At 40.6% G+C, this 25,000-nt stretch overlaps 2 protein-coding genes across 4 annotated transcripts in view; one reads left to right on the top strand and one right to left on the bottom strand.

The window, feature by feature from the left end:
• Window positions 1–21,508, top strand: part of lamb3 (laminin subunit beta 3) — a 22,335-nt gene extending 827 nt beyond the window's left edge. Inside the window, exons 3-23 of one of the 2 annotated variants that reach the window (XM_077225837.1) lie at window positions 1,797–1,951; window positions 4,118–4,232; window positions 5,203–5,276; window positions 8,449–8,640; window positions 8,940–9,003; window positions 9,143–9,312; window positions 9,794–9,914; window positions 10,066–10,254; window positions 10,702–10,854; window positions 11,065–11,258; window positions 11,343–11,439; window positions 12,670–13,042; window positions 13,403–13,551; window positions 14,253–14,464; window positions 14,531–14,734; window positions 15,242–15,386; window positions 18,401–18,608; window positions 19,658–19,799; window positions 19,883–20,059; window positions 20,294–20,447; window positions 21,177–21,508. In XM_077225837.1, the coding sequence (XP_077081952.1) occupies window positions 1,797–1,951; window positions 4,118–4,232; window positions 5,203–5,276; window positions 8,449–8,640; window positions 8,940–9,003; window positions 9,143–9,312; window positions 9,794–9,914; window positions 10,066–10,254; window positions 10,702–10,854; window positions 11,065–11,258; window positions 11,343–11,439; window positions 12,670–13,042; window positions 13,403–13,551; window positions 14,253–14,464; window positions 14,531–14,734; window positions 15,242–15,386; window positions 18,401–18,608; window positions 19,658–19,799; window positions 19,883–20,059; window positions 20,294–20,447; window positions 21,177–21,316 (3,428 nt within the window). In that variant the 3' untranslated portion in view covers window positions 21,317–21,508. Of the gene's footprint in view, window positions 1–1,796; window positions 1,952–4,117; window positions 4,233–5,202; window positions 5,277–8,448; window positions 8,641–8,939; window positions 9,004–9,142; window positions 9,313–9,793; window positions 9,915–10,065; window positions 10,255–10,701; window positions 10,855–11,064; window positions 11,259–11,342; window positions 11,440–12,669; window positions 13,043–13,402; window positions 13,552–14,252; window positions 14,465–14,530; window positions 14,735–15,241; window positions 15,387–18,400; window positions 18,729–19,657; window positions 19,800–19,882; window positions 20,060–20,293; window positions 20,448–21,176 lie in introns of both variants that reach the window. The other variant, XM_077225836.1, reaches the window with a different exon arrangement.
• Window positions 21,509–21,719: 211 nt separating this feature from the next.
• camk1ga (calcium/calmodulin-dependent protein kinase IGa) overlaps window positions 21,720–25,000 on the bottom strand; it is a 14,454-nt gene continuing 11,173 nt past the window's right edge. For both annotated transcript variants that reach the window (XM_077225839.1, XM_077225840.1), the window contains exons 11-13: window positions 23,977–24,311; window positions 22,912–23,015; window positions 21,720–22,231 (exon numbers count right to left, since the gene is read on the bottom strand). In XM_077225839.1, coding sequence (XP_077081954.1) covers window positions 22,943–23,015; window positions 23,977–24,311 — 408 coding nt within the window. In that variant the 3' untranslated portion in view covers window positions 21,720–22,231; window positions 22,912–22,942. The remainder of the gene's footprint in view (window positions 22,232–22,911; window positions 23,016–23,976; window positions 24,312–25,000) is intronic.

Below are 25,000 nucleotides of genomic sequence, written 5' to 3'. Positions count from 1 at the left end.
TCTATTTGTTGCGATTTGCTAGTGTTATTTGTCTTTAATAATGCGTGAAGTTTATATTAGTTGGGCTAGTTGTTCTTCTATGGTGTTTTTAAACCGCAGGCAAACGTTCCTCGTGTAAGTGTCTTTATCTGTCGATATTGTTCATGATATTCAGACACAGTCACATGTTGTGCAATAACACTGAATGTGAATTATATCTACGTTTGTTTTTACATTATTGGAATCGAAATTCGGAATCAATAAAATTCAAACGATACACAACCCTAGTAAAGTGTCAGGTGTGTTCTGGTCTCCAGCTCTGTCTGGTGAGTTTTACCGTGGTAAAGTGGTGTGTTCTGGTCTCTAGCTCTGTCTGGTGAGTTTTACCGTGGTAAAGTGGTGTGTTCTGGTCTCCAGCTCTGTCTGGTGAGTTTTACCGTGGTAAAGTGGTGTGTTCTGGTCTCTAGCTCTGTCTGGTGAGTTTTACCGTGGTAAAGTGGTGTGTTCTGGTCTCCAGCTCTGTCTGGTGTGTTTTACCGTGGTAAAGTGGTGTGTTCTGGTCTCTAGCTCTGTCTGGTGTGTTTTACCGTGGTAAAGTGGTGTGTTCTGGTCTCTAGCTCTGTCTGGTGAGTTTTACCGTGGTAAAGTGCTGTGTTCTGGTCTCCAGCTCTGTCTGGTGAGTTTTACCGTGGTAAAGTGCTGTGTTCTGGTCTCTAGCTCTGTCTGGTGAGTTTTACCGTGGTAAAGTGGTGTGTTCTGGTCTCTAGCTCTGTCTGGTGAGTTTTACCGTGGTAAAGTGGTGTGTTCTGGTCTCTAGCTCTGTCTGGTGAGTTTTACCGTGGTAAAGTGCTGTGTTCTGGTCTCCAGCTCTGTCTGGTGAGTTTTACCGTGGTAAAGTGCTGTGTTCTGGTCTCCAGCTCTGTCTGGTGAGTTTTACCGTGGTAAAGTGGTGTGTTCTGGTCTCTAGCTCTGTCTGGTGAGTTTTACCGTGGTAAAGTGCTGTGTTCTGGTCTCCAGCTCTGTCTGGTGTGTTTTACCGTGGTAAAGTGGTGTGTTCTGGTCTCTAGCTCTGTCTGGTGTGTTTTACCGTGGTAAAGTGGTGTGTTCTGGTCTCTAGCTCTGTCTGGTGAGTTTTACCGTGGTAAAGTGGTGTGTTCTGGTCTCTAGGTCTGTCTGGTGTGTTTTACCGTGGTAAAGTGGTGTGTTCTGGTCTCTAGGTCTGTCTGGTGAGTTTTACCGTGGTAAAGTGGTGTGTTCTGGTCTCTAGCTCTGTCTGGTGAGTTTTACCGTGGTAAAGTGGTGTGTTCTGGTGTCCAGCTCTGTCTGGTGAGTTTTACCGTGGTAAAGTGGTGTATTCTGGTCTCTAGCTCTGTCTGGTGAGTTTTACCGTGGTAAAGTGGTGTGTTCTGGTCTCTAGCTCTGTCTGGTGAGTTTTACCGTGGTAAAGTGCTATGTTCTGGTCTCTAGCTCTGTCTGGTGAGTTGTACCGTGGTAAAGTGCTATGTTCTGGTCTCTAGCTCTGTCTGGTGAGTTTTACCGTGGTAAAGTGCTGTGTTCTGGTCTCTAGCTCTGTCTGGTGAGTTTAACCGTGGTAAAGTGGTGTGTTCTGGTCTCCAGCTCTGTCTGGTGAGTTTTACCGTGGTAAAGTGCTATGTTCTGGTCTCTAGCTCTGTCTGGTGAGTTTTACCGTGGTAAAGTGCTGTGTTCTGGTCTCTAGCTCTGTCTGGTGAGTTTAACCGTGGTAAAGTGCTGTGTTCTGGTCTCCAGCTCTGTCTGGTGAGTTTTACCGTGGTAAAGTGCTGTGTTCTGGTCTCCAGCTCTGTCTGCGGTGTGTGTGGCACAGCAGGAGTGTGCTCGAGGCGCTTGTTACCCGCCGATGGGCGACCTGCTCCTGGGCCGAGAGCAGAACCTGCGCGCCTCCTCCACATGCGGACTGATGGGGTCAGAGGTCGTCTGCGCTCCACACGGACAGGTGAGGAAACACACCGCTCTTTCAGAAAATGATGACACAAAAAGTCAAAATCGAAATAATTTAAATTATAACGTCAAAATTATGACATTAAAAAGTCGGAATTACAAAAAAAAAAATCTAAATTCTGACTTAAAAGTCATAATTATGACATAGAAAGTCATAATTTCCACTTTTTAACTTATTTTTTTTATCTATAACTTCTTCATAATTTTAGGTTTTAAGAAAAATCTGTTTCAAGGAATCATTATCATCAATATCATCACAATAATTTCAAATTTATCTCATAATTTCGACTTCCATGACAATATAATGACATAAAAAGTAAAAATGATAACATACTAAGTCATATGTACGAGATGAAAAGTTTGAATTATGGCGTAAAATATTCATAAAATGACATAAAAAGTTAAAAAAATAACTAAGTTATAATTTAAGTTATAACTAAGTTAGAATATAATAAGTTACTTCATAATTATGACATTAAAAAGTAAGAATTACGACCAACAAAAATCTAAATTCTGACTTAAAAGTCATAATTATGACATAGAAAGTCTTTTTGAAAGTCATAATTATGTCATAATTAATCATCCTGTCATAATTTCTACTTTATCTTATAGTTTCGACTTTTAATGTCATAATTATGACATAAAAGTCAAATTATGCAGTAATTATGTCATAAAAGTCAAAATTAAAACACAGTATGTAATTACAAATAACAATGACATAACATTTAAAAGATTTACTTATCTAGAATTTTTTATGTTAAAAAATAATTAAGATTTACCCCCTAAAAAATCTTATGTGGCGCCTATCTTGGGCTTGGTTTGGTACTTGGATTTAATATTTATTTTACATTACAGTAATGAGTATGTAAGGGGTAAAAGCGTTAAATTGTCATGAAAATAATATCATAATACATAATAAATCTTTGGGTTCACTATCTTTATGAAAATATTTAAAAAAAAAATCGTATGATTTTAGAGTGAAATATAACTTGGGAGATTTTTTGTGACATCACTCATTTCTGTTTTTTATGATTTGCAAGCAGCAGTTTTCACGAGTTGAACGTGTTTTCTCATGTTATTGCTGATAGTTTGAAAATTAAATCTTCATGCAGACATTCTGTTCTCATTGGGACATGATGAGACGTAATAATTAACAAACTCTGATTCACTAGCCTGAGGCGACGCTCATCATATTACACTGTTTTATGCTACATGCCAATGATAATTAAACACATTTTAGCTCTATGATCTTACTGTATGGTCGCTGGCTCATTTGTGCGTGTTTATTTGAGGAGAAACATCTGAGATAACGTTGATACTTAAATGTATGGAAGCCCATTTGCCCAACAAAATCATAATTATGACCAAAATGTGAAAACATTCAAACGAATGAACTTAAAAGTCATAATTAAGACATAGAAAGTCATAACTTCAACATTTCAACTTTTTTGATTAGATCTATGAATAAGTCATAATTTTAAATTTCAAGAAAATTTGTTTCAATAAGTCATTGACATCCCTAGTCATAATTTCAAAATTATTTGGACTTTGAATGACATTATAGTGACATTAAAAGTCAACATTATAAGATATGAAGTATTATGAGATAAAAATGATGAAATTATTGTTTAAAATTCATAAAATTATGACATAAAAAGTAAAAAGTAAAAAAAAGTAACCAGGTTGAAATTATAACTTCATAATTATGACATAACATTTTTGGAATCATGACACACACAAAAAAAATTCATAATTATGACAGAACGTTTTTTTAAAAGTCATAATTAATCATCATATTTTAATCATATTTCATAATTTTTACTTAATCTCATATTTTCAACTTTTAATGTCATAATTATTACATAAAAAGTCTAAATGAAGCCGTAACTATGTCATAAAAGTCAAAAGTATAACCGGACCGGTGTGAATAATTATCTATTTTTGTCATCATTTTGATTTCCTATGCCATAATAATGACATAAAATTCGAAATTTGTATTTAGTATAATCACAATTTCGCCTTTTTATGTCATATTAATGACTTTTTATGTCATGAATAAGATTTACCAAACTTTTTTTCTTATGTGGCAAAAATGGGCTTCCATATTTAATGAGACACACAGAGTCCAACTCAATGTCTAAACAAACCCTCTGTGTCCCAGTGGAAGATGAAATGTTGTCCGTGTGACTCACGGAACCCCGCGGCCTATAACGCTCACACGATCCGGAACGTGATGTCCAGCGCCGGACCGAACCGATGGTGGCAGTCCAAGAAAGGTACGACATCAAAAACCACATCGCTGATGAAAACACAACAACATTATTTCAATATCACTTTATGTATGTCAGGTATTCCATACGTTCGATTTTGGCTGACATACATGAAATTAAAAGACATCAACGAGCCTACAAATAATTTTAATTCTACTCAGTGAATATTTCAACAGTATTTTCTGTAACTAAAACGTCAAATTAATATAATTCGGTCAGCGCATATTTTAATTTACCAACGGACGACACGCTCGCCTGAGGAAAGTAACGATGACAACAGCAGAGCGCGGGAACAACGTCAGGATCTGTGTCGACGAAACATAAATACTGCCGTCATTCACTTAATGGTTGATTTTTATTAACACAAGTTCTGTGGTGTAATTAATATATATATATATATATATATATATATATATATATATATATATATATAATTTATATATATTAATTACACCACAGAACTTGTGTTTAAAATACACTTAAGATAGCTAACAGAAGTTTATCGCGAGCGCAGCACTTTATGTTACGTGACACGAATAAATGGCCTTATTGCTCCAAATCGCACATTCATCGTTGTAAATTTAGTCATCAAAACCCACTTTTTACTGTAAAAAATATATATGAACTGTGCAATATATCCAAGCAATTTCATGTAAACAAGATTACACAATACAATTTGATGGCCAGGACAAACATTTCTGTCATTCCATCATTGAAAGGTTTTCCAGTGTTAATGTGCGTGTGTGTGTTTGTGCGTGTGTGTGTTTATACAGTGTTAATGTGCGTATGTGTGTTTATACAGTGTTAATGTGAGTGTGTGTGTGTGTCTGTGTTTATACAGTGTTAATGTGAGTGTGTGTTTATACAGTGTTAATGTGAGTGTGTGTTTATAAAGTGTTGATGTGAGTGTGTGTTTGTACAGTGTTAATGTGTGTGTGTGTGTGTGTGTGTGTGTGTGTGTGTGTGTTTATTCCAGATGTGAGTCCGGTGACGCTGCAGCTGGATTTAAATGGGATATATCACCTGGAAACGGTCCTACTATCTTTCAAGGTATCTCATTGGCTACGTTTACACGCACAACTTTTGTTTCAATAGGACTGAATTTATTTCGATTGATGAATCTGATTAGTGTTTACATGAACGCTGAACACGTGATTGGGATGATGTGTGTGTTTATATGTCACGAGATTCATATAGGAATAGATATTTTGACATGCACACATATGGAGCTAGAAATGTGTCTTTATTACATGCGAGAAAATAAATGATCTGAGAGAAGAAAAAAAAAGTTTGAGAGAAAAAGTTATCACACTGATAGCAAAAAAGCATTTCATGAGAGAAAAAAGAATATTTGAGAAAAAAAGTTTTCAATAGCAAAAAATAATATTTGAGACTAAAAAAGTTTTGAGAGAAAGTATTTTCTCATAGAACATAAAAATTATATATATTTGAAATTTTTAAAATTATTTCTGAGAAAAAAAATCTCTCTCAAAATACTTTGAAAAAAATCTCGAATATATATTTTTTGCTATCAGTGTGAAAACATTTTCTCTAAAAATAAAAAGTGTTTCTCTCAAAACGCTTTTCTTTGCTCTCGATGCAATTTTTTGCTCTCGTGTCAGGATTTTGCTTTAGCTGTGAAAATTGTGTCATGGGCGGGGCCACGTTCTTTTTTTCCTATTGGAACGTTCCTATTGGCCAGTCGGGTGAGCATCGTCTTGTCTTAGGAGTCGAACTGAATCATTACACCATTGTTCGCGTTCGGTTCACCTAGATAGATGCCGTCTCTGCAGATGATGACACACACACAACTCGATGGGTAGCTGGCTGAGCAAGTTCAGCATCACTGAAGATTACACATTAAACAATAGCACTCATGCAAGTTTACCTAGCATGATGGCTAATTAATAATTAGCTTTACTAGCGATTAGCAAGCTAATAATATAATACACATTCATTCATGAATATGAGTGCTATTTTTAATGTTTAATCTTCAGTGATGCTGAACTTGCTCAGCCAGCTAACATCCAGTTGTGTGTGTCATCATCTTACCCAAACATTGGAGTGTCCGTGCTCGACTTAGAGCTTAGATCAGGCCCAAAAAATCAAGCCCGATCCTACCCGAGCCCGTGCACGTTGTGTCCGAGCCCAGCCCGACGCATTAACAATAATTATGAGCCCGAGCCCGATTTAAACCCGAGTCCCGACCATTTTAATACGTGGGTCGTTATAACTGACGTTCTCAACTACTTTCTATGTTTCTTTCTCCTCCTCCTCTGTTCTGCACCTCCAAATACTTTCAAGTTAGCCTACGTGTCGCCATCATACACATCAGCATAAATGCTCCTGATAAATTATGTGTTATTAAAGCATTAACACACAAACCACTGTTATAACATAAAATCAAGCAGCTACTGAGTGCATGGTTTGGCATGACTGAATGCGCGCAAAGTGCGCTCCCTGAAAAATCCCTAAAGCTGACATCAGTTCATCGCGATCTCACACATCTCTGTTATTATCAATGACGCTGACTGCACAATGAATCTTTCATAATATATACACTTTGTTTGTTATAATTAGAGGATTTGCCAGCATACAGAATTCAGCTCTGAACAAAAAGTCAGTTTTGAGCAGTGAGGAGAGTCTATCTTAAATGCTTCTGATTGGCCATTGCGTTCAAGAAATCAACACATATGTCTGTGATTGGCTACATCGCTCAACGCTGCAAACATGTTATAAAACAAAACTCTGGCCTGTAAATCATTTGTATTTTGTTTTAGTTGTTTTTCTGCAACAGATGAATAAAAATGTATTAGTTTTTATGTTTTATTCATAGATATTTCTAGTTTGCGGGAGTCCCACAAATCGTTTTATTCTCCCGGAACCCACACACACAGAGTGAGTGCATTACAGCCCGCACCCGCGCTCGCACTCGGCCATCAAACCTAGTCCCGCGCCACACTCTCTTGCGTTGGGAGTGCACGTCTCTAGATCAAAAGCCCGGCCTGGCCCGAGGATGGTGACGGGAAATATCGGCCCGAGGTCGGGCCTGGGCTCGGGCAGAGAATCTAAACTCTAAGGCAGAGACTGCATCTATCTAGGTGAACCGAACGCGAACAATGGTGTAATGATTCAGTTCGACTCCTAAGACAAGACGATGCTCACCCGACTGGCCAATAGGAACGTTCCAATAGGAAAAAAAAGAACGTGGCCCCGCCCATGACACAATTTTCACAGCGAAAGTAAATTCCTGACACGAGAGCAAAACATTGCATCGAGAGCAAAGAAAAGCGTTTTGAGAGAAACACTTTTTATTTTTAGAGAAAATGTTTTCACACTGATAGCAAAAAATATATATTTGAGATTTTTTTTCCAAGTATTTTAAGAGAGATTTTTTTTCTCAGAAATAATAAAAAAAAATTCAAATTTATATTTTTTTATGTTCTATGAGAAAATACTTTCTCTCAAAACTTTTTTTAGTCTCAAATATTATTTTTTGCTATTGGTATGAAAACTTTTTCTCTCAAATATTCTTTTTTCTCTCATGAAATGCTTTTTTGCTATCAGTGTGATAACTTTTTCTCTCAAACTTTTTTTTTTCTCTCAGATCATTTATTTTCTCACATGTAATAAAGACACATTTCTAGCTCCATACACACACTGCATGAATATACAGAGTTTCCTGATGTCTGCGCATAATAACTATTCTCCTACATTGGTTCTTTATTTGTTTTTAATATTTAATAAAAAACTTAATATTTATCTGGTCATAATTAGGAGACGGTGAGCGTGTGAAGCGTTGTGTCGCTTATATTCGTCACACAGTAAATATGCCCAAAACCAGTCGTGTGTGTGTGAGAGTGTGAAACGAGGACTGGTGGACGACACTCGTTTATACCACACTTTATTCAACAGCTCGTTCTGCGCGTCACACGTCATTACGCTATTTCTACGTCATATACGATTTATACGGTTTTCAATCTGATCAAGTGTTCACATGTTCTCTGGATCGGATCAGAAAAGGAATAAACCGACCCTTTCAATCCGATCGAGATGTCATTCGGGTCGAGCTCAATCGGATCGATCAAGGCGTTTACATGAAGACTTTTCAGTCCGATTGAGCCGTCAATCCCATTACTGACGGATTATTTGGTTGCGTGTAAACGTGTCCAGTCTTTATTTGAGATGAAAGTGCTGTTTCTAACGGTGTTCTGGTCCGCAGGGCCCGAGGCCCGACGCGCTGGTCATCGAGAGGTCGAGGGACTTCGGGGGCTCCTGGGAGCCTGTCCTGTACATGGCCACGGACTGCCCCAACACCTTCCCTCAGGTGAGCACAGCGTTCCCTCGACGCCTGCAGGACACGTACTGCTACACCCTGCCCTCCACTGCAGACCAGCCCTACAGGGACCAGAAGGTAGGATCTGCACTGAAGAAACAACCACATGCTTAGGCAGATTTATCACATGAAGAGTCAAAATCATCACATATTATGACAAAAAGTTGAAATTTTGACATAAAAAGTCATAATTATGACAAAACGTTGCAATTGTGACAAGTCAAAAATGTGGCATAAAAAGTCATAGTTATGACAAAAAGTCAAAATTATAAGATAAAAAAATGGAATTATGACTTTTTATTTGATCATTTAGATTTACCAAAGCATGATATTGTTAATAAACGGGCTTCATATGTTGATGATTCTCTTCTCCTCAGGTTCACTATTATCCTCTCCATCAGTTCTCAAACATCGATCTACCAAACGAATACAAAATTGAAGGTGAGATGTTTTGACTTTATGAGATTTACTGATTAATAACTCCCAGATGTGATGATTGACAGCTGGTGTGATTATGAACCGGATGATTGACAGCTGGTGTGATTATGAACTGATGATTGACGGCTGGTTTGCCCCTCAGTGGCATCGGGCTTCACGGGTCTGCGGGTCAATCTGACCCAGTTGGGTCCGGTTCCCAGTCTGCCGGGCCGAGGCCTGAGTCAGTTCTACGCCCTGCGTGAGATGAAGGTCATGGGATCCTGTTTCTGCCACGGACACACAGACCAGTGCAGAAGCCTGAGCAACACACAGGTCACACACACACTCACACACACACACACTCAATCACTCACTCACTCACACAGACACACACACACACGCATGCACGCACGCACTCTCACATACACACTCACACAATCACTCACACACACACACACACTCACTCACACACTCACACACACTCACTCACTCACTCACTCACACAGACACACACACAAACACGCATGCATGCACACACACTCACACACACACACTCACTCACACACACTCACTCACACACTCACACACACTCACTCACTCACTCACACAGACACACACACTCACACAGACACACACACTCACTCACACACTCACACACACTCACTCACTCACACACACACACACACACACACACGCATGCACGCACGCACGCACGCACGCACTCACACACACACACACACTCACTCACACACACAGACACACACACACACACCGTAAAGCTCCCGCAGCTCATGTGTGTGTTTGCTTTCTGCAGGTTGGAGGTGTGTGTGACTGTAAGCACAACACGGCCGGTGTGAACTGTGAGCGATGTGACGACTTCCACAACGACCTTCCCTGGAGACCCGCGGAGAGCGGAAACACACACACCTGCAAACGTACGTCTGCGTCACAACAAATAAACATTAAAACATCAGAACTTATAGCTAAAATGGCAGAAGTGTTATACTAGTGTGTTATTTCCTATAAAGCTATGAACATGTGGTGTACATCAGCTGGAGCGTGTCAGTGTGTGTGTGGTGTGTGCAGGTTGTGAGTGTAATAATCACTCTGATCGCTGTCACTTCGACCCGCTGCGTTACGAGGCGACGGGCCGGCGCACTGGAGGAGTGTGTGACGGATGTTCACATCACACAACGGGACCCAACTGTGAGCGCTGTGTGCAAAACTACTACCCAAACCCTCTGAGTGACATGAGGAGCCCCGACGCCTGCCTGCGTGAGGATACACACACACACACACACACACACACACACACATAAACACATACACGCACACGCACACACACTCACATACACACACACAAACACACACATACACACACACACACACACACACACACACACACACACATACATACACACACACACACATAAACACACACATACACACACACATACACACACACACACACACACACACACACATACACACACACACACACATACACACACACACACATACATACACACACACACATAAACACACACATACACACACACACACATAAACACACACACATAAACACATACATACACACACACACACATATACACACACACTCACATAAACACATACAGACACACAAACACTCACATACACACACATAAAACCCCTCACACACACACACACATGAGGATGCTGATGATGAAGGTGTGTCCTCAGGTTGTCTGTGTGACCCCGCGGGCTCTGAGAGCGGGGGACAGTGTGACGCGACAGGAGTGTGTGTGTGTAAAGCTAGCGTGGAGGGCGATCGCTGCGACCGCTGTAAAGACGGACACTACAACCTCGACGCCAACAACCCTCTCGGCTGCTCCAGTGAGTCACAACACACCCATTCAAAATACAAGCATCTCTTCATATTCAATTCATCAATAAATAATTAATAAATATTAAATTGGCAATAAATAAATAGGAAATTATATGAAATAAAATTGCATGGATTGCGTTAAATTAAATAGTAAAAAATGTAATTAAGAGTCTTTAGACTGAATGTGTTTAATGAACTGCCCGTGTGTGTGTGTTCAGAGTGCTCCTGCAGTTCTGGCGGGTCAGTCAGCAGTGTGTGTAACCAGCTGACGGGTCAGTGTGTGTGTCGCGCTAACGTTGAGGGTTTAGCATGTGACCGTTGTGCTCCTGGTTACTGGAACCCGTCGTCGCCCAACGGTTGCCAGCCATGTGACTGTGACCTCAACAACGCCCGCAGCGCCACCTGTGACCAGGTACACACACACACACAAACACACACACACACACATACATACATTCATACAGGATGTTCTTACGTGTGTTTCATTGTGGTTTAGCGCACGGGTCAGTGTGTGTGTCGTCCTGGCATCGGGGGCCGGACTTGCAGCGGTTGCCCTGACAACACGTACGGAGATCCACTGATTGGCTGCAGACGTGAGTGTTTCCTGCCGACACAACCTTCATTCACACATCAACAGTAGTTAGTTAGTTAGTTAGTTAGTTTTTAATTAGTTAGTTAGTTGGTAAATTTGTTAGTTATTAAGTTTGTTAGTAAGTTTTTTAGTCAGTAATTTTTTAGTCAGTAAGTTTGTTAGTTAATAAGTTTGTTTGTTAGTAAGTTTGTTAGTTAATAAGTTAGTAAGTTTGTTATTTAATAAGTTAGTAAGTTTGTTAGTTAATAAGTTAGTAAGTTTGTTAGTTAATAAGTTAGTAAGTTTGTTAGTACGTTTTTTAGTCAGTAAGTTTGTTAGTTTGTTAGTAGTTTGTTAATAAGTTAATTGTTAGTTAGTAAGTTAGTTGTCAGTTAGTAAGAAGGTTAGTTAGTTAGCAAGTTAGTTGTTAGTTAGTAGGTTTGTTAATCAGTAAGTTAGTTAGCAAGTTAGTTAGTTGGTTGTTAGTAAGTAAGAAAGTTAGTTAGTTAGCAAGTTAATTGTTAGTTAGTAAGTTTGTTAGTCAGGAAGTTGGTACGTTTTTTTAGTCAGTAAGTTGGTTGTTTGTTAGGTAATAAGTATATTTGTAAGTTTGTTAGTAAGTTAGTTAACAGGTTAGTTAGTTGTTAGCAAGTTAGTGAGTCAGTGAGTTTGTTAGTTAGTTAGTAGTTTGTTAGTTAGTAAGTTGGTTGTCAGTTAGTAAGAAAGTTAGTTAGTTAGCAAGTTAGTTGTTAGTAGGTTTGTTAGTCAGTAAGTTAGTAAGTTTGTTAGTTATTAGGTTTGTTAGTTAGTAAGTTGGTAAGTTTTTTAGTCAGTAAGTTGTTTGTTAGTTAATAAGTTGGTTGTAAGTAAGAAAGTTAGTTTGCAAGTTAGTTGTTAGAAGGTTTGTTAGTCTGTAAGTTAGTTAGTAGGTTTGTTAGTTAGTAAGTTATTTGTTAGTTATTTGGTAAGCTAGTTTTTAGTTAGTTATTGTTAGTAAGTTTGTTTGTATGTTAGTAAGCTAGATTACTAACTAACAAAAAAGTTAAATTTTCAATTATTCTGTTTATATGTGAAATTTAATTCTCATTTTCACTTTATTTAATATTATATTAATATTATTATAATACATTTTTATAATCTTATGATATGTAAATTTATCTTATATTATATTTATTCAATATTTAATGTATTTGTTGTGTTTAATACAATGTGATACTGAAAGTGTCCTGCTGGTGTGTGTGTGTCATGTCAGCGTGTGATTGCGAGCGTTCGGGCACAGAGTCGGGCGGTTGCGATAAACGCACAGGCTTGTGCCGCTGTAAACCCGGCATTACCGGCCCTCGCTGTGACGTCTGCGCTCGCGGGCACTGCGCCAGTTTCCCAGAATGCCCGGCGTGCCCGTCCTGCTTTTTCAGCATGAATACGCGTCTGCAGGAGCTCACGCTCGGTCTGGAGCGTCTCTCCAACTCCCTGCTGTCCTCTAGTGGACGACCGACGTCTAGCGACTCGAGCCGCAGGATCCGCACACTCCAGGACACACTCGCTCTGATCCAGGAGTCCGTGTCTGTTCCCCCGCAGTCCAGCCGCGCCCTGACCGAAGCCCTGCAGAGACTCAACACGCTCCGGTACACACACACACACTCACGCACTCACACACACAAACTCACGCACACACACACACTCGCACACACTCACTCACACACACAAACTCACGCTCGCACACACACACTCGCATACACTCACTCACACACGCACACACTCACTCACAAACTCACGCACGCACAATCACTCACACACACTCACGCACGCACATACACACACACACTCACTCACAAACACAGACACACAATCACTCACACACACTCACGCACGCACATACACACACACACTCACTCACAAACACACACACACACAATCACTCACACACACTCACGCACGCACATACACACACACACTCACTCACTCCTGTGTCTGTGCTCCTCCAGGTCTCAGATGAGTGTTGTTCTGCCGTCTCAGCCTCAGGACCGAGAGCTGGAGCGAGAGCTGGACGCGCTGCAGTCGCTGCTGTCGTCTCTGAGTCTGCAGTACTTCAGCCGCAGAGACGCCTTCACCAACGCCGGCTCCACCAACGCCAGTGCGTATCTGTAGCGTGTGACTCTGGACTGATTATTCTGTAGCATGATCGCTAATTAGGGCTGGGTATCGTTTGAATTTTAAAGATTCCGATTTGATTCTGCTAATCGATTCCAATATGGTAAAAAAAAAATTTAGATATCATTCACATTAAGTCTTATTGCAAAACATTTAATTGTAGCTGAATATCGTGAACAGAAATCAACAGATAAAGAACACTTACACGAGGAACGTTTGCCTGTGTTTTAAAAACACCATAGAAGAACAAGCAATAAGCATTAGCTGAATTACCTGAACCAAGATACGATTAAAATGAAAAGTGTTTTAAGATTTTCAGTTACAGAAACTGTAATCAAATGTAAAATAACACTGCACAAGAAAATATACATTACAAATATAGCTACAAAAGTTATTCAGCGAAGAACGAGTAAATGTTCTCCTTGTCTTCTGTTGTTTGACTAGTGTTATTATAGAGACAGCAGGAATATTAGGCTGCCGTCACTTTAAGAGTTTCCCGATATATTTACACACGCCTGCAGCTCTGAAAACAGAGTCGTCTCGCGCTTGAGAAGTATTGAAACGCTCACAAAGGAATCGATAAGAGGAATCAATATTTAAATTTTATAACAAGTATCCAATTCCTGACCTCAAGTATTTTCGATTCCCAACCCTATCGAATAATGTAAACCTTTTCCCGCTCAGGTGACTTCTACGCCATTCAGAAGTCGTATGAGAAGTCGACCGACGCCGTCAAGCGAGCCGACGCCACCAAAGACGTCCTGAAGAAGTCGGAGGGCGTGCGAGAAAACGCCCTGAGTGGCCTGAACGCCCTTCAGCCCGGAAACACCGAAGACCTGCAGAAACTGAAGGAGGATCTGGAGACGCGACCCAATCTGACTCCCACCGCCAGCAAGGTGAGATAATCGCTGACGGAAAGAGCTAGTTACAGATGAACGGGCCAGTAAAGCTGTGTTTTATAGGTCTGTGGCAGTGATCGCGTGGAGCCCTGCACTCCGGAGCGCTGCAGAGGCGACCTGTGTCCACCTGACACAGCGCCCCCTTGTGGAGCGGAGGACGCCTGCATAGGAGCACTGCCCAACGCCAACAAGGCCTTTCAGGACGCCGACGAGGTCAAGGCCAAACTACAGGATCTCAACGCCAAGATCACACAAGCAGCGGAACAGGTACCACCAGTTTTACCAGTTTTACTATTATTTATTTATACCTATTGCATATAAAAATAAAAAATATTACAAAGGAGTAAACGTTCAATAATAAAAATTAAATGAGTAAAAATAAAAATTATATGCTAAACAAGCCAAAAATTGTGATAAATATGAGAAACATAAAGATGCAATTATGAGAATTAAAAGTTGCACTTGTAAATATTGAATACATTTTTTTTATAATAAATATTTTTATAAATTGTCAATAAATAAACAAATATTCAATTATAAACATTACATATAAAAATAACAACATTATACATAAGTAAATATTACATTAATAAAAAAATATGAAAAAGTCACAATTATGAGAAATATAAGTTAAATCATGAAAAAGTTACAATTATGAGAAGCAAAAATTGAAATTGTGAAATATAAAGATGGTACAAACACACATGACCAGCTAGAGTAGTCCGTTTTGATTTTACATTGACTTACGTTGAAGTTGGCTCTCTGAAAAAACAGATACAGGAAGCTGAAGATTCGGCCAATAAGGTGCGACTGTCCACTGACAAGCTGGCCAATCAGATCAAGCAGGTGCAAGCCGACGTGGACGGAGACTTGAAAGATACCAAAGACTTCATCAACACACTGAGGGACTTCCTGTCAGGTCAGTAACACACACACACACGTGTCATTGCTTTAACTTTATTTTGACATGCTGTACACTGTGAAGTATATACCATGAATTCATAAAGTAGTATTTAAAGCGGTATGTAAAAGAAAAGGAGAATTTACATACTATATATAGTATGCATACTGCAGTCAGGATGTAGTATGAAGTGTGGCATTGAGCAGCTGCAGTACAGCACTGTAGTTTGTAGTGTGGCGTTGTAAAGCGCTGTAGTATGTAGTGTGTTGTAAAGCACTGTAGTGTGATGTAAAGTACTGTAGTATGTAGTGTGTTGTAAAGCGCTGTAGTATATAGTGAGTTGTAAAGCACTGTAGTTTGTAGTGTGGCGTTGTGAACCGTTGTAGTATGTAGTGTGTTGTAAAGCGCTGTAGTATGTAGTAAAGCACTGTAGTGTGTAGTGTGTTGTAAAGCGCTGTAGTGTGTTGTAAAGCACTGTAGTGTGTTGTGTGGCGTTGTAAAGCGCTGTAGTATGTAGTGTGTTGTAAAGCACTGTAGTGTGATGTAAAGTACTGTAGTATGTAGTGTGTTGTAAAGCGCTGTAGTATATAGTGAGTTGTAAAGCACTGTAGTTTGTAGTGTGGCGTTGTAAACCGTTGTAGTATGTAGTGTGTTGTAAAGCGCTGTAGTATGTAGTAAAGCACTGTAGTGTGTAGTGTGTTGTAAAGCGCTGTAGTGTGTTGTAAAGCGATGTGTTGTAAAGCGCTGTAGTGTGTAGTAAAGCTGTGTAGTGTGTTGTAAAGCGCTGTAGTGTGTAGTAAAGCTGTGTAGTGTGTTGTAAAGCGCTGTGTTGTAAAGCGCTGTAGTGTATAGTGTGTTGTAAAACGCTGTAGTGTGTAGTGTGTTGTAAAGCGCTGTGTTGTAAAGCGCTGTAGTGTGTAGTGTGTTGTAAAACGCTGTAGTGTGTAGTGTGTTGTAAAGCGCTGTGTTGTAAAGCGCTGTAGTGTGTAGTGTTGAAAAGCGCTGTAGTGTGGCGTTGTAAAGCACTGTAGTGTCCAGTGTGTTGTAAAGCACTGTAGTGTGTTGTAAAGCGCTGTGTTGTAAAGCGCTGTAGTGTATAGTGTGTTGTAAAACGCTGTAGTGTGTAGTGTGTTGTAAAGCGCTGTGTTGTAAAGCGCTGTAGTGTGTAGTGTGTTGTAAAACGCTGTAGTGTGTAGTGTGTTGTAAAGCGCTGTGTTGTAAAGCGCTGTAGTATGTAGTGTGTTGTAAAGAACTGTAGTGTGTAGTGTGTTGTAAAGCGCTGTAGTGTGTAGTGTGTAGTAAAGCGCTGTAGTGTGTAGTGTGTAGTAAAGCGCTGTAGTGTGGTGTAAAGCGCTGTAGTATGTAGTGTGTTGTAAAGCACTGCAGTGTGTAGTGTGTTGTAAAGCACTGTAGTGTGTAGCGTGTTGTAAAGCACTGTAGTGTGTAATGTGTTGTAAAGCACTGTAGTATGTAGTGTGTTGTAAAGCGCTGTAGTGTGTAGTAAAGCGCTGTAGTGTGTAGTGTGTAGTAAAGCACTGTAGTGTGTAGTGTTTTGTAAAGCGCTGTAGTGTGTAGTAAAGCGCTGTAGTGTGTTGTAAAGCGCTGTGTTGTAAAGCGCTGTGTTGTAAAGCGCTGTAGTGTGTAGTAAAGCGCTGTAGTGTGTAGTGTGTTGTAAGGCGCTGTGTTGTAAAGCACTGTAGTGCGTAGTAAAGCGCTGTAGTGTGTAGTAAAGCGCTGTAGTGTGTAGTAAAGCGCTGTAGTGTGTAGTGTGTTGTAAGGCGCTGTGTTGTAAAGCACTGTAGTGTGTAGTAAAGCGCTGTAGTGTGTTGTAAAGCGCTGTAGTGGGTAGTAAAGCGCTGTAGTGTGTTGTAAGGCGCTGTGTTGTAAAGCACTGTAGTGTGTAGTAAAGCGCTGTAGTGTGTAGTAAAGCTGTGTAGTGTGTAGTAAAGCGCTGTAGTGTGTAGTGTAGCACTGTAGTGTGTAGTGTGTAGTAAGGCGCTGTAGTGTGTAGTAAAGCGCTGTAGTGTGTAGTAAAGCGCTGTAGTGTGTAGTGTAGCACTGTAGTGTGTAGTGTGTAGTAAGGCGCTGTAGTGTGTAGTAAAGCGCTGTAGTGTGTAGTAAAGCGCTGTAGTGTGTTGTAAAGCGCTGTAGTGTGTAGTGTGTTGTAAGGCGCTGTGTAGTAAAGCACTGTTGTGTGTAGTAAAGCGCTGTAGTGTGTTGTAAAGCGCTGTAGTGGGTAGTAAAGCGCTGTAGTGTGTAGTGTGTTGTAAGGCGCTGTGTTGTAAAGCACTGTAGTGTGTAGTAAAGCGCTGTAGTGTGTAGTAAAGCTGTGTAGTGTGTAGTAAAGCGCTGTAGTGTGTAGTGTAGCACTGTAGTGTGTAGTGTGTAGTAAGGCGCTGTAGTGTGTAGTAAAGCGCTGTAGTGTGTAGTAAAGCGCTGTAGTGTGTAGTGTAGCACTGTAGTGTGTAGTGTGTAGTAAGGCGCTGTAGTGTGTAGTAAAGCGCTGTAGTGTGTAGTAAAGCGCTGTAGTGTGTTGTAAAGCGCGGTGTTGTAAAGCGCTGTGTTGTAAACTAAACACTACAGCGCTTTACAACACACTACACACTACAGCGCTTTACAACACACTACACACTACAGCGCTTTACAGCACAGCGCTTTACAACACACTACAGACTACAGCGCTTCACTACACACTACAGCGCTTTACTATACACTACAGCGCTGTAGTGTGTAGTGAAGCGCTGTAGTGTGTTGTAAGGCGCTGTGTTGTAAAGCGCTGTAGTGTGTTGTAAAGCACTGTAGTGTGTAGTAAAGCGCTGTAGTGTGTAGTGTGTTGTAAAGCGCTGTAGTGTGTAGTGTGTTGTAAAGCGCTGTAGTGTGTAGTGTGTTATAAAGCGCTGTAGTGTGTAGTGTGTTGTAAAGCGCTGTAGTGTGTAATGTGGCTGTAGTGTGTAGTGTGTTGTAAAGCGCTGTAGTGTGTAATGTGGCTGTAGTGTGTAGTGTTGTAAAGCGCTGTGTTGTCGCCCCCTCAGAGCCTCAGTCAGACCCGGAGCAGGTCCAGCGAGTGTGTGAGGCGGTTCTGGAGGCCCGGCTGCCTCTGAGTCTGGATCAGCTGAAGCAGAAGCTGAAGGATCTGCAGGATCTGATGGTCTCAGTGCCCGACAGCAGCAGCATCCTGGCGACTAGCGGCCCGCAGCTGGAGAACGCCAGACGCCTGCTGGATACCGCCCGCGACACACGGTACACACACACACACACACACTCACTCACTCACACACACACATACTCCAGCGTCCTGACGACTAGCCGCCCGCAGCTGGAGAACGCCAGACGCCTGCTGGATACCGCCCGCGACACACGGTACACACACACACACACACACACTCACTCACTCACACACACACACTCCAGCATCCTGGCGACTAGCGGCCCGCAGCTGGAGAACGCCAGACGCCTGGTGGATACCGCCCGCGACACACGGTACACACACACACACACACACACACTCACTCACTCACACACACACACTCCAGCATCCTGGCGACTAGCGGCCCGCAGCTGGAGAACGCCAGACGCCTGGTGGATACCGCCCGCGACACACGGTACACACACACACACACTCACTCACTCACACACACACATACTCCAGCGTCCTGACGACTAGCCGCCCGCAGCTGGAGAACGCCAGACGCCTGCTGGTTACCGCCCACGACACACGGTACACACACCCACATATAACGCAGAGCTTCTATTTTTAGCTCTGCAGCAATTCAGCACAGGGCAGATTTGCATTTGCTTGGGTGTTATAGCACACATGCTAATTTTCAACACCTGTCCACGGGAGGCTTTTAAAAAGAGAATACAGATAACAAAGTAATAATAACAATACTTAAAAAGGATAATGAAAATATACCATATGATTACAGATGCTAAAAATTATTGACATACATAAGTTATAAAGCAAAAGCATCATAAGCAGAAAATATCTCAGTAGCAGGTTATTCATGCGAGCACTGTTGTTTTGTTTTTATCCGTTGTTTAAGTCCCCTGTTAAAAGCATTGCCATCGGTCTCAAGTTTTAAATTAGTAGGTAAAGCATTCCAGAGTTTTGGCCCCTTTGCAGAGAAAGCAGACTGACCGAAAGAGCAGATTGCTATATCGCGCGATCATACGTGAGTTCGTGAGATCTCGCAGCAGATTGCTATATCGTGAGATCTCGCAGCCTCGAGTACCTTATTGCTTACATATATATCTGTATTTGTCTGATGTTCTTGACTGGTCGTTTGCAGAGACGCAGCGTTTGGCATCCAGCAGGACGGCGAGAGTCTTCTGAAAATGATGGATGAAAACGAGAACATTTTCGACGACCTGGAGGACAAAATCCAGCAGAGTGTCAACATCACCAACAACGTTAAGAAAGACGTTGAGCGGGTCAGTTCGAGTCATGCGTGCGGAAACAACGGAAACGACCTCAGAACTCAAATTAACCTGGATTTATCGTCTCTCTCTCTCAGATAGAGGACGTGCTGGTTCCCGCTGAGCAGGGGATTGTGGATATTTCAGGGCTGATGGATGAGATTCGCCCCCTGGTGGACACGTTGAGGAACGACGTGACGACAGGAACAGCGCTGGCGAACGACGCTCAAGATCAGGCAAATTCTGCTCAAGACGAGGCCGACCGGGCCGCACAGGTACTGAAACACGACAGTTCAATTCACATTTATTTGTGTAGCGATCAATACTTGTTTATTTGTAAAATAATGAATACTTGTGACTTATGACATTTAGAAAAATGTGGCATTTGTGCATGTTGATTCAGAGTTAGCGTCATCTGAAGTCTTCGCAGGAGTTGGTGCCGTCTTTTCACAACCCTCACTAGTCATAGTTAGTAATGGTTTGGTTAGTAAAGCAACGCGTGTTTGTAGGAACTGGAGGCGTTGAAGGAAGAGTTTGAGCGGATGAAACGAGCCGCGGCTGAAAACACTCAGGCAGGGGAAGATAGTGTTCGTTTACTTAAGCTACAGGAGGAGGCGGAGTCTCTGATGACGGACACCTCTGACATCATGAAGGCTCTGAAAGGTAACGCCCACAAAACATCCATCCCATAATGCGATGCACACACATTACCGATTTGTAAGACATTTTAGAAACATGAAGTGAACAAATCATTGAATCAGAGTTCTGAATCAGTAAATACTCATTTGATTCACTGAATTGGTTCATTTGAATCAATTAGTGTCAATTAGTGTATTCGATTGACTCGGTGAGTCGGTTTGATTTATTCATTCAAATATGTGAATCAAATGAGTCGATTCACTGGCTGTTTGAATTCGTTAGGAATCGAACCACTGAATCAGAGTCAATTGAATGAATTCAACTCAAACACTGTTTTATGTACTAAAGGTTCAAATTTAAATGCAATTTAGAATAAAATCAAAACATACATCCCATAATGTCTTGTAGACATTTGTGATACATTTTAGAGTGATGCGAACAAATAATTGAATCAAAGTTCTGAATAGATTAATTTCATTAATTTAATCGGTTCATTTGAATCATTTAGTATGTTTGTTTGATTGATTCGGTGAGTCGATTGGATTTATTCATTCAAATATATGAATCAAATGAGTCGATTCCCTGACTGAATACATTAGGAATGATCCACTGAATCAGAGTCAGTTGAATGAACTGTTTTTGTTACTCAAGTTTAAATTTTAAATGCAATTTATACTAAAATCAAAACATCCATCCCATAATGTCACGCACACACATTACCCACGGTAACCGCTCGTGTTGTTTGTCTCTCAGATAAAGAAGCGTCCATACGGCAGCAAGCGACAGAGCTGGAGGAGAACGGCCTGCGATTAACCGGTCTGGACGCTCAGGTGGAGAAACTCAGAGACGATATTCGCTATAAAGTCACCAGTCTGAACATGTGCCAGGGTTGATGACACACAACTAACACAACACACAACAGTAACACTTATGACACACACAACTAACACACATCAGTTACACCGTGTCTCAGTGAGGATTGTGAGTGTGCTTCATCGAGCTGCTATATTTACAGTGGGAAACTAGCATACTACATAGTGCTTACTAAAATGAGTATGTTGTGATCAATAAAACTATTAACTCTTTCTGTCTTTCCGTGTTTTCACTGTTATAAGGTAGAGGGCGCTATTACACGTCTTCTGAAAGAGCACAGAATCTCCTGATCAAAACACAGGCAAAAAAGCAGAAACAAGTGATAAAAGCATTGCTTACACACATTGTTGTCTTTGAAAATAATTGATTTCTCAGTTTTTTGCACAAAATGTTGTATTTTAATGAAACTTGCCCACATTCAAGTTGGTGCGTAAATAGTTTTATTTGATGTTTTTCAATACAGCCGCATGTTTATGGATACAGCAGGGGTCTGAAAATACACATCCAGCTTTCAACAGACAGGATGATCTTATAAGCACATATAAAACACAAACATAGAGATTATAACAGCAAGGATAAATAAGAAAATAATATTTAAACACAGTCCTTCAGTATTTCTGACCTTAAACACACTCAAACACGCAGCGGTTTACTGTAGAACAGTGGCACATGTGATCCGCCCTTCCCATGATGCACCCTGATCAGCCCACCACGGGTGTAAATATGACTACTGAACATATATATGCTGACAGTAGGTGAAATAATACGACAAACAGACCGTACGGTCTCACGCGCTCTCGGTCTCTTCAACATGACACGCTGTACAGTCAGAGATGAAGGGTTGAGAAGCGTGTGTGTGTGCGATTGGCACTCGCTCGACTCCGTCTGTGGGTCCGACGTGTGACGGAACGAACCGACGCTCAGATAAACACGATCTGAGAGAGAGAGAGAGAGAGAGAGACATCAAACACAGGGTTTGAAATGAACTTTTTCACTCACCGGGCCAATTTGGCTACTAAATTTTTTAAGTTACCGGCCAATCAGAACTTCTACTAGCCAAAAACAGAAGAAAAAAAAATAAACCAGATTAAGTATGTCACATCTTATAGTTATATTTGGATTTCATACATTAATTTCTTATTCGAACAAAATCCTGTCATCCAGCATCTCCTTCCACTTTCATAATTTTCATCAAAAATGTATTTTAGGAGGACAGATCAATAATACAGAACAAAGAACATCAAAAATATATTTAAATATGTTGGAAAATAACAATGTGTTTTCTGTTAATCAAATGCTTTTTAATCTTCGCTATTGCTTCAATGCAAATGAACAAGCGCTCGTTATTTGTTGTGTAGTGACGTGTGTGTTCAAGTGCGCCAGATATGAGCAGATTCTGCGCAACACACTGTATTTAATATATCATTACGACTGCGCAGATTTGTCTTGCATGATCTTCCCCAGCAAAGTGAGTAAACATAATAAAATACGCCAAATTGTCTCGGGATTGACAGTGTTTTTCGTTGATCCTGCCCGCATTTGTTTATTTCAAACCCTGGTCACACACCTTCACGATCACGTGATGGTTAAAGCAGAGGCCTGAGTGGATACTCACTTCATTTGATTGACAGCTGTCAGTCAGACAATTACATCAAAGAGCAAACGCCGGTCTGAAAGGTTTGGCCACGCCCATCTGTGCCACACATCATTCTGTCCGACCTGAAACACACAACAAACCCATGAGGGCTTAACTTAATTCAACCAGCCACTGAAGAGCTACATGCAAACTGGTTCTTACAATAAGTTAAAAAATAAATAAAAAAACAGCACAATTACTTATAAAAGCATGTTTTAAATAAGTATATAAATTTATGTATGTTTGTGTACATTTTAAAAGCAATAAACTGCAATATAGTTATGAACAGCAATATTTATCGACACTTGTTGCATTAAAATATATACAAACATGAGACATGCCACGATGATGCATGAATGGGAGTTGTGAATCAGCAAATAGACCTATTTGATTCACCAAATCTGCTAATTTGAAACATCCAACTGAATCGATTCACAGAATCAAATGAGTTGACACACTGAGTTGAATTTACGAAACAACTTTTTGAGCCCGTTAGTAATAAATTCACTCAATAAGAGTTGTGGATTGATTCATTAAAATTTCAGTTCAACGATCAATAATCAATTCACGGCATTAAATGAATCGATTCAGTTCATCAAATGAGTCGATTCAATTAATCAAATGAGTCGATTCAGAATTTTAAATGAATCTAGTCACTAATTCTGATTTTTTAAAACAACACTATTTCAATTCGTTGGGAATCGACTCACTGAATCAGTTATGAATTGATTCATTGCAATTTTAGTTGAACAAATTGGACTTGCCAACTCAAACAGTTTTTGCTAGTTAAGTTTTATGTAGTAACTTTCTCAAATTTGTGATTTGAACATGGAATAACCGTAAAACTAGACATGCTCTTTGGGAATTATGATATTCATTATGTTGCTCGATGTTTCTATTTTTTGGGTCAAATTCAAAAGCATGACTGCATGAATTCTGCATTGTTCAGTGAAAATGGCTCCGGATGGTGAACATACTTGAGAGAGATGTCAATCACAAAAACGATTAAAAAGTCTTTGGCACAGTATTGGATGCTAACATCACCTGTTAGCGGCGCAGTCTGACGCACACAGGTCCGACTCTGAGTGATACACGTGTTGACCGGTCTCTGAGATGACCAGCGCGTGCATCGGCTCGCTGTTGCAGGCCTTGAGCGGGCCACGCCCCCTGATGACATCAGTGTGAGGCGACAGGGTCATGTGACTGCACGAGGGGTTCCCATTGGTGTCCAGCTCGCTGGGGGCGGGGCCTGGAGACGAGACGTCCAGCACCTCGATCAGCGGGGGCGGGGTCAGGCTGGGGGTCATGACCTCAGGGTCAGCGTGAGCGAGCTGAAGACGTCGCATGTGACTGACCGCCACCGTCACGTTAATGGCTCGCTAAAACACACACGCTCATATATTCAATTCACATTTATTTGTATAGCGCTTTTCACAATACACATCATTTCAAAGCAGCTTTACAGAAAATGCACGAGTCCGAATTACAATCTACAGTTTCTGTAATCAGAGGAAACTTTCTAAGTTATGTATTTCAGAAATGCACATATACAAAATCACAGTTAGCTAAAAATGTATTAATTTAAACAATGTAATAATTGAATGCAGAAACAACGCGCTCATTGGAGTAATGAATTCTTGAATATAGAGACGAGTCATTCACACAGCGACACAGGATGAGTGTATTAGGGCTGTCAACATGTCTGAAAAGCTAAATTCGAATTTCTTTCTTAAATATTAGCAGAATTTCGAATTATATTAGAATTCTTAACATAATTAGCATGCAATTTTATTTGTGTCACATAATAATTGTAAGTTAATTCGGTTTATGTTAATTTTATGTAAATTAATTGTATGTTAATTATATTCGTATTCTAAAGGCAATAGGGAAAAAAGTACAGTATTGTCTCTTATGCCCACAAGAGGGCGCAATAAGCAAATATAAACCAGATCAAGCATCGCATCTTTTATGCAAATTAAATGACGTTCACTTTTTAAAGTGCATTGAAACAATTGTTCTTAAATAAGACATAATTTCCTTAGTTTTATGCACTGTTGTAACCTAATTT

This window comes from Siphateles boraxobius, unplaced genomic scaffold (assembly GCF_051911475.1).
Source record: "Siphateles boraxobius isolate OS27281-9 unplaced genomic scaffold, OSU_SipBor_1 13, whole genome shotgun sequence".
Classification (NCBI taxonomy): Eukaryota; Metazoa; Chordata; class Actinopteri; order Cypriniformes; family Leuciscidae; genus Siphateles; species Siphateles boraxobius.
The sequence above is the reverse complement of the archived record's forward strand: the minus strand, read 5'-3'. Positions and strand labels throughout refer to the sequence as shown.